Source organism: Scyliorhinus torazame, chromosome 17 (assembly GCF_047496885.1).
Source record: "Scyliorhinus torazame isolate Kashiwa2021f chromosome 17, sScyTor2.1, whole genome shotgun sequence".
Taxonomy (NCBI): domain Eukaryota; kingdom Metazoa; phylum Chordata; class Chondrichthyes; order Carcharhiniformes; family Scyliorhinidae; genus Scyliorhinus; species Scyliorhinus torazame.
Genome location: NC_092723.1, coordinates 29,680,621 through 29,693,254, shown reverse-complemented (window position 1 = coordinate 29,693,254; position 12,634 = coordinate 29,680,621). Strand labels below are relative to the sequence as shown.

The 12,634-nt window shown below is 48.2% G+C and overlaps 1 protein-coding gene across 1 annotated transcript in view; it reads right to left on the bottom strand.

The window, feature by feature from the left end:
• The window catches only part of LOC140394571 (sushi, von Willebrand factor type A, EGF and pentraxin domain-containing protein 1-like), a 109,205-nt gene that overhangs the window by 13,709 nt on the left and 82,862 nt on the right, over positions 1-12,634 (bottom strand). Inside the window, exon 18 of the mRNA XM_072481927.1 lies at positions 8,156-8,293. Within this exon, the coding sequence (XP_072338028.1) occupies positions 8,156-8,293 (138 nt within the window). The remainder of the gene's footprint in view (positions 1-8,155; positions 8,294-12,634) is intronic.

The following is a 12,634-nucleotide window of genomic DNA, read 5'->3' as shown; positions in this document are numbered from 1 at the left end:
CAGTAATCAACGATACAAATTTCCCCCCCTCTTTCACCCTCCTCTCCTCTCCCCCCGTGATGAACAGCTCCTCAAACACGGTCACAAAACCCCACACCTTTTCTCAAACCCCTCTGCAGAGCCCCTTAACTCATATTTTATCTTCTCCAAATGCAGGAAGTCGTACAGATCGCCCAACCAAGCCGCCATGGCGATGCTGACTGCCACTCCAGCAAAATTCGCCGCCATGCAATCAGAGAGGCGAAGGCCACATCATCAGCCTTCCCCCTCTCCCTGTGCTCCGGCTTCTCTGAAACCCCAAATACCACCACCAAAGGGTGCGGGTCCACCTCCTCCTCCACTACCCTGGCTAAGACCGCAGACACGCCTGCCCAGAATCTTCCCAATTTTTCGCAACCCCAAAACACGTGCGCCTGATTTGCTGGCCCCCACCCATTCCTCTCACACACATCAGCTACCCCCTAAAAGAACCCACTCATTCTCGCCCGAGTCATATGCACCCTGTGCGCCACCTTAAACTGTATCAGGCTCATCCTTGCACAGGAGGAGATCCGTTTACCTTAAGTAGTGCCTCACTCCATACTCCCCAATTGATCTCCCCTCCCAACGCCTCTTCCCATTTCTCCTTGACCTTCACCATCCACTCGCCTCCCTGCCCCCCTAGCCATGTGTATATGTCCGAAATTCTTCCCACCCCTTCCACATCCGGAAGCAGCAGTCGCTCCCGGCAAACAAGGTAACCTACTCCAGAACTTTCGCGCAAAGTCCTTCACCTGCGGACACCAGGGGCGGGATTCTCCCCTACCCGGCAGGGAGTCCCAGCGCTGAGGAGTGGCGTGAACCACTCCAGCGTTGGGCCGCCCCAAAGGTGCGGATCCGCACCTTCAGGGGCTAGGCCGGCCCCGGAGTGGTTTGCGCTGCACCAGCTGGCGGGGAAGGGGCTTGGCGCCACGCCATCCGGCACCAAAGTGCCTCTTGGCGCATGCGCGAGAGCGCCAGCGTGTGCTGGTGTCATCCCAGCGCATGCGCAGGGGGGGTTCATCTCCGCGTCGGCCATCACGGAGGAGCACAGCGGCTGACGCGGAACAATAGAGTGCCCACACAGCACAGGCCCGCCCGCGGATCGGTGGGCCCCGATCGCAGGCCAGGCCACTATTGGAGCACCCCCCGGGGCCAGATCCCCCCGAGAAACCCGGAGGCTGCTCGCGCAGCCAGGTCCCGCCGGCAAATACCTGGTGTAATATACGTCGGCAGGACTGGCCGAAAACGGGCGGCCACTCAGCCCGTTGGGGGCCAGAGAATCGCCGGGGGGGGCTGCTACCAGCGGCCACCGGTGCGCCGTGATTCCCGCCCCGCTAAATCCCCGGCGCTGGAGAATTCAGCAGCCGGTGGGAGCGGGATTCACGCCGCCCCCCAGCGATTCTCTGACCCGGCGGGGAGTCGGAGAATCCCGTCCATGAACTCATACCTCCTCGGCAGCTCTACCCTCTCCCTTAGCTCCTCCAGACTGGCGAACCCGTCCTCCAAATACAGATCCCTCATCTTGGCCACCTCCACCTCCTGTATACACTATCCATCTCCCCCGCTCAAATTCATGATTCTCGCACAGCATCGTTAAAACCGACATCCTTTCCACCCGAAAATGTCTCCTCAACTGATTCCATATCTTCACCGTGGACTGCACCACCAGGCTCCCTGAATACCGCCTCAGAGCCATTGACAATGCTGCCGTCACCATAGCCCTCAAACTAGACCCCTTACAAGATTCCTCCTCCATCCTAACCCACTCTACCCCTTCTCCTTCACACCATCGCCGCACCTTATCCACATTCACCGCTCAATAATAATGAAGCAGGTTCGGCAACGCCAACCCCCTCTGCTGCCTCTGCCTCTGTAGCAGGGTCCTCACCACCCTCGGCACATACCCCATCCATACAAAGTCCGAAATGATCGTGTCCAATTTACGAAAAAGGACCTTTGGTATAAAGATCGGGAGAGCCTGAAAAATAAACAAGAACCTCGACAGCATATTCATTTTCACCATTTGGACCCTCCCCGTCAATGTTAAGTGCAGCGTATCCCATCTCTTAAGGTCCTCCCAGCTTCGTTAAGTTCCACTTATGGAGCCCCATCCATTCCCTCACTACCTGAATCCCCAAATACCTAAACCTTTCCCTCGCTACCGTAAATGGCAACCCCCTAAATTTGCCCTCCATCCCAGCTCATTCACCAGGAAAACCTCGCTTTTCCCTACATTCACATTTACCCCGAGAACCCTCCAAACCTCCCCAGCTGGCCCATAATCCTTCCCATACTCTCCAGCGGATCTGAAACATACAGGAACAGGTCATCGGCATAGAGCGACACCCGATGCTCCCTCTGTCCCCTCATAATCCCCTATGGAGGGCTATGGTGACGTCCTCTCTGAAGGAGGACCTCCTTCCTTCCGCAGCCCCGCAAGATCCGCCCGCCATCTTCTTGCGGGGCAGACTTAGAGAGGACGGCAACCACGCATGTGCGGGCTGGCACCAGCCAATCCGCGCATGCGCGGATGACGCCAGTAATGCGGCGCCGGCCGCGTCATCTATGCGGCGCCGCCTTTACGCGGGCGACAAGGCCTGGTGCGTGTAGATGACGCGGCCCCGATCCTAGCCCATTGTCAGGGCCTGAATTGGTTGGGATCGGGGCCGTTTCGCACCGTCGTGAACCTCGATGGCATTCACGATGGCGCGGCCACTTCGGCGCGGGAGTGGAGAATCCCGCCCTTTGTATTTGGTGGCTTGCTAAACATTTCAGAAGAGATTATGGATCAACCACGTGGCATGGGATGGAGCGCTTGGAGATTTGGACCTGGTATGCTCGGCACATTCTTCTTCCCAAAGGATCAAACTAAAAAACAAGCCTGTAAATCATAGAATCCCTATGGCCATTCGGCCCATCGAGTCTGCACTGACCCTCTGAAAGAGCATCCAACCTAGGTCCATTCGCCCGCCCTATCCCAGTAACCCCACCTGACCTTTGGGGGCAAATTAGCATGGCCAATCCACCTAACCTGCACATCTTTGTTAGTTTTATTAGATAAACACCCAGCCCTCACCAGGGAAATTCTGATCAGTGGCTAATGAAATGTTAATTTATTAATGCAGACTTGGTGAACAATAAGGAATGGGTAATGATGTTGAGGGTTGAAATTATTCCCGAAAGTTAATGTTATTTTAAAAAATCAAAATGGTTTCGGTGACAGAAGGATAATGTTGCTCTGGAGAATTATATGGGTGTCAGAGCCACTTTCGGGCCAACACTTGGAACTGCAGTATCACATATTAGGGTGTGACAAGATGTAAATACAATTAACACTGAAAACCTGATGGGTACTGTCAACATTGCATTTTTTCATTGCATTATTGAACAGAATGAGGAGATACAGATTTCAGTGGAATATAGGTATGCGCATTTGGATTTGAGTGGTATATAGGTGTCTTCATGTAGATTTCTGTGGCTTATAGCTATCCGCATATGGATTTTAGTGGTATCTAGGTATGCTCATATGGATTTCATTAGAATATAGGTGTGCTCCTATGGATTTCAATGGTACATTGGTGTCTTCATGTGGATTTCAGTGGCATATGTGTATGATCATATGGATTTCAATGGTATATAGCTGTGCTCATTTGGATTATAGTGGTATATAGGTGTGATCACATGGATTTCGGTGTTATATGGGTGTGATCATATGGATTTCAGTGGTATATAGGTGTGATCATATGGATTTCAGTGGTATATAGGTGTGATCATATGGATTTCAGTGGTATATGTGTGTGATCGTATGGATTTAAGTGGTATATGGGTGTGCTCTGTGGTCAGGTCACCCATGGCATCTAGGAGTATTACCAAAATATTGATATTTTCTTTACATAAACTTGGATATATACTCAAAACGTGGAAGCCAAGCTTAAACATAGCTAGACCCTGCAATTTGCAAACTGCACAGCTGGAACAGATTGTATTTATGCAGCCAGGCCTTGGACAATCAACTTCCTGTCGAAACCAGACAGGCCTAGACCTGCCTGGCCACATGCTTACGGCCACATTGTTTCCACCTCCAGAGTGTTATGTTATTTGTTTTGTTCTCCAAGATAGCCAAAGATGTAGTATTGACAAAGAACATAAAACTATAAATCAAAAGTAATTACTTTAAATCAAAAGTAATTTATTTTACACTACTTAACGTGATTAGGTTTGCACATTTTACGGCAGACATTATCAAACTCAGGGGCGCGACCCGCAGGTGGGTCGTGGGCGGGTGTCGGGAGGGCCGTGGAGCCGTCCGTCGCGGCGCTCCCGATCACGCGAATCCACGTGCAACAGCCGCAACACCCAGCTTCTAATAAGGCCGGTTGTGAGCGGCCTTCAAAATTGCCAGGAACAGATTTTAAAAATGCGGCTGCATTTTTTTTTATATGGATGCAACCTTTTTTTTTCCAAGTTCGGAGGGCGAAAGGGACCATTGGGGCCAAAGGGACCCAAAATGATTTTCTCCATTTTTGTCAGCAACAAACAAGGTAAGAGAAAATGGTGGGTCACGCAGGTCAGCCGGCGTGGGTCGCGCAGGTCAGCCGGCGTGGGTCGCGAAGGTCGGCCGGGTTGGGTCCCGAAGGTTGGCCGGTAGGTAAAAATGGGTCCCCGGAAAAAAAGTTTGAAAAACACTGCTTTACGGAGTAACAGATAACAAAATAATAATACTGAATCTGTGATACAGTAATTATTAATCTCTCTAATATATAGACTACACTCTAACTCAACTCTACACTATCCTTCTGCATCGAACTCTCCATCAGCTTCTCCCAGCATGCCTAGAGACGCAGCCTTTTATACGATCATTCAGTGATGCCATCTAGTGTTGATATACATGCGATCTCTCTTGTTAACCCTTTATTAGACTTGGACTTATTATATCATTACACGGAGAACCTATTTTGTTAGGAGAATGCTGTGCAGACTTGATGGTGCCCAGTGGTGTGCTCATATGGATTACAGTGGTATATTGGTGTCTTAGAACATAGAACATAGAACATTACAGCGCAGTACAGGCCCTTCGGCCCTCGATGTTGCGCCGACCTGTGAAACCACTCCAAAGCCCATCTACACTATTCCCTTATCGTTCATATGTCTATACAATGACCATTTGAATGCCCTTAGTGTTGGCGAGTCCACTACTGTTGCAGGCAGGGCATTCCACACTCTTACTACCTACCTCTGACATCTGTCCTATATCTATCTCCCATCAAGTTAAAGCTATGTCCCCTCGTGCTAGACATCACCATCCGAGGAAAATGGCTCTCGCTGTCCACCCTATCTAATCCTCTGATCATCTTGTATGCCTCAATTAAGTCACCTCTTAACCTTCTTCTCACTAACGAAAACAGCCTCAAGTCCCTGAGCCTTCCCTCATAAGATCTTCCCTCCATACCAGGCAACATTCTGGTAAATCTCCTCTGCACCCTTTCCAATGCTTCCACATCCTTCCTATAATGCGACGACCAGAATTGCACGCAATACTCCAAATGCGGCCGCACCAGAGTTTTGTACAGCTGCAACATGACCTCATGGCTCCGAAACTCAATCCCTCTACCAATAAAAGCTAACACACCTTTCTTAACAACCCTCTCAACCTAGGTGGCAACTTTCAGGGATCTATATACATGGACACCGAGATCTCTCTGCTCATCCACACTACCAAGAATCTTACCATTAGCCCAGTACTCTGTCTTCCTGTTATTCCTTCCAAAATGAAGTACCTCACACTTTTCTGCATTAAACTCCATTTGCCACCACTCAGCCCAGTGCTGTAGCTTATTTATGTCCCTCTACCACTTGTAACATCCGTCCGCACTGTCTACAACTCCACCGACTTTAGTGTCATCTGCAAATTTACTCACCCATCCATCTACGCCCTCCTCCAGGTCATTTATAAAAATGACAAACAGCGGTGGCCCCAAAACAGATCCTTGTGGTACACCACTAGTAACTGGACTCCAGTCTGAACATTTCCCATCAACCACCACCCTTTGTCTTCTTCCAGCTAGCCAATTTCTGATCCAAACTGCAAAAGCACCCTGAATCCCATGCCTCCGTATTTTCTGCAGTAGCCTATCGTGGGGAACTTTAACAAACGCTTTACTGAAATCCATATACACCACATCAACTGCTTTACCCTCATCCACCTGTTTGCTCACCTTCTCAAAGAACTCAATAAGGTTTGTGAGGCACGACCTACCCTTCACAAAACCGTGTTGACTATCTCTAATCAAATTATTCCTTTCCAGATGATTATACATCCTATCTCTTATAAACCTTGCCAAGACTTTGCCCACAACAGAAGTAAGGTTCACTGGTCTATAGTTACTGGGGTTGTCTCTACTCCCCTTCTTGAACAAGGGGACAACATTTGCTATCCTCCAGTCTTCTGGCACTATTCCTGTAGACAAAGATGACTTAAAGATCAAAGCCAAAGGCTCAGCAATCTCCTCCCTAGCTTCCCAGAGAATCCTAGGATAAATCTCATCCGGCCCAGGGGACTTATCTATTTTCACACTTCCCAGAATTGCTAACACCTCCTCCTTATGAACCTCAAGTCCTTCTAGTCTAGTAGCCTGAATCTCAATTCTCCTCGACAACATTGTCTTTTTCCTGTGTGAATACTGACGAAAAATATTCATTTAGCACCTCTCCTATCTCCTCGGACTCCACGCACAACTTCCCACTACTGTCCATGACTGGCCCTACTCTTACCCTAGTCATTCTTTTATTCCTGACATATCTGTAGAAAGCTTTAGGGTTATCCTTGATCCTACCTGCCAAAGACTTCTCATGTCCCCTCCTGGCTCTTCTTAGCTCTCTCTTTAGCTCCTTCCTAGCTAACTTGTTCCTCTCGAGTGCCCTAACTGAACCTTCGTGTCTTATCTTTACATAAGCCTGCTTCTTCCTCTTGCCAAGTGTTTCGACTGCTTTAGTAAACCACGGTTCCCTCGCTCAACCACTTCCTCCCTGCCTGACAGGTACATACTTATCAAGGACCCGCAGTAGCTGTTCCTTGAACAAGCTCCGCATTTCCATTGTGCCCATCCCCTGCAGTTTTCCTCTCCCCCGCAGGGGGATGGGGGGGAAGGAAGAGCAAATGGGGAGTATTATGAACCCAGACCAGACCAGATCCCAACAGTGGCTAGTTTACTGGACTAAAACCCCAATATTTTCGTTTATTTTAAGACTGTGGGGAAAGAAAAATTCGCTCCGGGAATGATTACATGATCAAAAAGGGCTTCGGTATTTCTTTAAAAAAAAAAAAAATTTAGAGTACCCAATTATTTTTTCCAATTAAGGGGCAATCTATTGTGGCCAATTCACCCATCCTGCACATCCTTGGGCCGCGGGGGCGAAACCCACGCAGACACGGGGAGAACACACAAACCCGACACGGACAGCGACCCAGGGCCGGGATTCGAACGCAGGTCCTCAGCGCCGTAGGCAGCAATGTTAACCACTGTGCCACCGTGCTGCCCTTGCTTTGGTATTTCTAAAACAAAACGTTAATTTAAATACAATATTAAATGTTTTACTTAACACCTGAAAAATAGCTTAAAATTATCCCTTAACACTACTATTCAATTTTTCATTAAACAACATGTCAAGAAACATACAGCTCTCAATGCAGCTTAAAAATAAGCAAGGTAGAGAGTAATACTATGGATTTCAGTGGGAAATGGGTGTCTTCATATGGATTTCAGTGGTACATGGGTATGCTCATATGTATTTCAGTGGTAATGGATGTGCTTGTATGGATTTCAGTGGTATATGGGTGTCCTCATATGGATTTCAGCAATTATATGGGTGTCTTCATATGGGTTTCACTGGTATATGGGTGTCTTCATGTGGATTTCAGTGGTAATGTGTGATCATATGGATTTCAGTGGTATATCGGTGTGATCATATGGATTTCAGTGGTATATGGGTGTGATTAAATGGATTTCTGTGGTATATTGGTGTGCATCCTTTCCTCTGCACCAATTTGTGGTGCATTGGGGGCACTCAGGCCATTGACTATACATGACTATACAGCTCCAGAAGTTCAAAAGGTTAACATGCAATAAAGACCCACAGCTAGGAAGTGATGAAAGCAAATGGTTCCTGTCTCCACCATCCATGGTAATGTAGCTATTCTGAGGTGTTATTTCACGTGCCCTCATAGCTGAGATGATAGAAGGAGATGAAAACTGTTCTTCATGGTCAGGAAGGACTGAAAGACAAAATCACACAATTGTTGTGATTAGGCAATTTGTACAATGAGTGATTGTAATGACAGTCTGTTGTGATGAATGTCATTAATTGTTCTATGAAATATCTATACTATGTTGCAGTAATATTATTAAAAACCCTGGTTTAAAATACATACAGGCAGTGTGTCTACTAAAGCTGTGATTAAGGGGTCGTAAGGTGAGGTTATTATTGATTTTTAACCATTTAATTGTTTACATGTAGATCGCTATTGAAATATTGCTTATGTTTAGGAGGTTCCCGAGGGTGTAGATAATTTATGAGGGATTGTGTTTAGTCCTAAATAAACAGATCATGGGACATCTTAGTGGAAGGAGCCAGGTTTGTCTGTAGTTTTTCAGTTTGCTATAGGATTTTAGTCTGAGAAAATAGAAGGTTTTTCAGGTTGTACTTGAAAGGGTCTCTCCAAAGGTCTGTACAGCGACACAAGTAACCCTGATTGTTAACTTTATTCAGAAGTGGCATTTGAACTGTATTGGGCTGCTTAATTGGAATATATAGCAGCAGGTGCAGATAGAGAGTTATTTTTTTTCCCCCTTTTATTTAAGAAATGTTTTAACTATTAAATGGAAAGCTATTACTGTGTTGCTAATATGGCTAATTCTGTGTTAAATTGACATTTATTTGACCACAAAAGATACCTATTGGTCAGTGCTATTACTCCTGTGGCTTAGTACTCTTCTTGTCTCTTAGTCTTACAAATTGCAAATAGTTGGGATTCTCGTACAGGAGTCTGAACACTGTGCAGAGCAAACATTTTAGGAAAGAAAGTTAACTCATGCTGCTTCACTTAAATGCACAGCGCAGTATGAAGATGTCCTCCCATAGCCGGAACAAAATTAGGTCTTTAACTTCAGCTACATGAAAACAGCAAGCTGTGTGTAAGCCCTGTGGGGAGTTTGGGGGCTATGTGCGCAGCAGTGGTGATGATGACAAATGAAGCAGAGAAATCTGGCCCACAGTATCCTTGTGGAAACATTCCTGCTCCTCTGGGCTCCACAGAAATTGAACGATAAACACATTTCTCGCAAAAAGGCAGGTAATCTGCAGTGGCCTCTCCCCCTCCCGGTGATGTGTTGTCCTTTGGCAGAGGCGGCAGGATCTTCTGGTCCCACCGATGACAATGGCATTTTGTGCAGCTCACCCGTCCTGCCACAGGTGGTCCCCTTTGGCGGGACTGGAAGATGCCACGGATGGGAAAGGCTGGAAAATTACACCCACTGTGATGCAGTCAGTTATCAGTTTCACTTACCTGCAGAAGGTGTAAAATTATACTCATCATATGATCGATAAGGGAATAGGAAGATATGAATGTTACAGACCATTTGATCTGTTTAATTTACTGTCTTGAGGCCCTGTTGCTGGTCCCAATCTGACTGCTCCTCATGTTCTTCCCTAAAGTATAACATCCTTTCTGCCACTTTTATAGTCGGATTCTAAACTTTAACATCATTATATCATTTTCATTGGTATGTCTGAATTCAGAGTGTCTTCCAGTGTATTTTCATCCACCTTACATTGAGTGGGATTGTCCTCCCCCCACTCCCCCCCTCTCCCCTTCCCCCCCCCTCCCCCCCCCCCCCCCCCCCCCGCCTCCTCCACAGCGTGTTCTGCAATGGCAAAGGGTGGCTCGCCAGTGGCTAGGGGGGGAGAGACGGTAACTTTTGGTCCCGTTGTTGTCAACGGGGTTTCCCATTAAACACACCACTCGCGGGGATGTGCCATTGGCGGGATTGTAACATCCCTGCCAACGTGAATGGCCAGAAATTCATGCCCTATGGCTGTGATCTGACGGAAAAGTTTCTAAGTGTCATTTCAGGCGGGTTTGGCTGGGAGTTTCTCCCCAGCTCTGTCGGTGAGTTCCTCATCGCTATCTAACCACACTTTTTCTAGCCCGAGGGAGATTCTCTTTGGATTAGCCCACACTTAAAATACTTAAAAGTGAACTCGCTGACCAGGCCAGCTCCTTAGAAATTGGACAGCCATTTTGAAAGGGTACCCTGATCTCTAAGTGAGCTTGAGGGTTCCTCAGCTGCAGGCAATGTCACCCCCCACAGTTATGGACATTACCCCACACACACACCCAAGCGAGACACACCGCTATGGGGGTCACTGAGGGCCCTCTCTTTTCAGGTCTTCCCATGCCCCCTTTCGGGCGCCCCCTTCAAGGGCCCCCCACCCTTCAAACTCCCCCCCCCCTTCATACACCCCCCCATCTCTCCTTTCCTGGTCATGCCCCCCTCAGACCCTGACCGAAGGCAGTGCCAAAGTGTCTGGGTGCTTGGGGGAGAGCCAGGGATCACACTGCCCTCCCCTGATCCTCCAATGGCTTAGGAGAACCCCCAGGTGTTTCCACCTGGGTGCGTGGACGAGTACAAATCGGCACCCGGCTGGGGTGTCTCTGGGGAGGCCAATAGATGCTGGGAGCAGGTTAGATCTGGCATTGGCATGGTTAAGTACGTTCTCAAACCCACCGAGCTGTGTGAGACTGGTTAGATCTCGCGAGGCGCAACAGTCGTAGAGAAGCCCAGGGGAGGTCTCACCCGACATCTACCAGCCATGTCGCGCCACTGTTCGGGTGGAACGCAGCCGGTAGATCCCGCCCTCTCTGTGTAATGTTCAGTCACATTCTATTAATTATTTTTAAATCATAGGATCTCTGTTTACATTGTAAAACATTACATCCAACTTCCTTCTTGATTGAAATTATTAAGCAAATTTAAGAAGCAAGAGACAAGTCATTATACCCCAAGCATTTATAAATGGTGTCCCGATCTCCGAGGCCCCCCAAAATATCCCTGACCCCCACCCAGCCCAAACGTAACATGAGAGGTTTCCCTGGCACCCCAACACCTATGCCAGGCAAACCCGAACCAATCGTGCGTGCAGCTTGCAGTGTCCCACCAGCTGGCAATGTTATTTAGGCACCTTGGCAGTGCCAGGCTGGGCACCCAGGCTGGCATTGCCAGGGTACCCAGGTGGCAACAGGACACCACCTGCCCAAAGGGCATGCAGCTGGGGCCTCAGATCCCTCCCCCCCACAAAGTGCCGTTTCATCTCGTCCGTTTGTGGGGACCAAGATCAAATGACGCTCGCCCGAGCTCCCCGAGGCAAAGGGATTGAATCCCAAAGCCTCGGGTACCTCAGGAATCTGCACATTAGAGTAAGGTTTACTGCCTCGCTCTAATATGCAGATTTGCTAAAATGTGATCTTGCCAATTGAGGGCAGGATTCACCTTCCAATGTCTCGCGAGATTGCGGTGAATCTTGCGAGGCGTTGCGAGCCGGGTAGACCACAGGAGCGGGGACTGCAGGCTTTCAACGGCCACGTTGCGCCGCGGCGAGCTGCTTCTCCGGCGCAGCGTAGCCAGAGGATCACGCCCTGAGGATTACCATTGACTACCTTCCCACTGCTCCAATTGTTAAATAACATACTCAGATCAGTAAGCGTTGAAAGCACTGGCAACTTGCTAACTTTTACAATATATAAAAGGAGTTTAGCATATGGAATTTATATAAATACAGTCACAGCTTCCTGGCTGTACTTTATGGATGGAAAATAATTATTATCGACCACATACAGTGAAAGAATGCCATGTTTGGGGAAAATGAACACTCCCTGAGACATCTGTAGGTAATATATTTTGAAATAGAAATAAATTCCACTTACTGGTAACATGCAAGAACAATTTTAGTGATAGTGCTATTACCCGGCAATTGCCCAGAAGTGCGAACTTCCTCTGGACAATATGGTTGGGCTGGGAATCATCTGACAGAAGTGATTTAAATCACTAACTTCGGATGGTTCTGCCAGTGTTATCCTGTTAGTTACTCTGAAAGAGTTAGAGGGAAAAAAATCACTTCTAACTCCAGAGTAACTAATTAAAAACCCGGATTCAGCCTCGCTCCACCAAAACTCAACCCCCCCACCCAGGGAACCCACCACATAAACCCCGCACCTGACCCAGTGACCCGCCCACCCACCGTCCTGATCCCGCCTCCCCCCTGACCTGGACTGATCCTCCAGCTGGCCCGACTAGACCTGACCTCCCTGACTTCTCCAACATCCTGACCTCCCCAACCTCAACAACCTCCCCAACACCCCCCAGAGGCCCGATGTCTAAGATGATTATTAATTATATGCCTCATTATGTAATACCAAATTAAGGATATCATGTCCCCGAATTTGTTCCGCAACATTCTGGCCGAAAAGAAGCCATGTACACACTCCAGTAATCCGCTACTGTATTGTTGCTGATTGATTTGCCCAATCTGTATGTAGATTAAAGTCACCCATCATTAC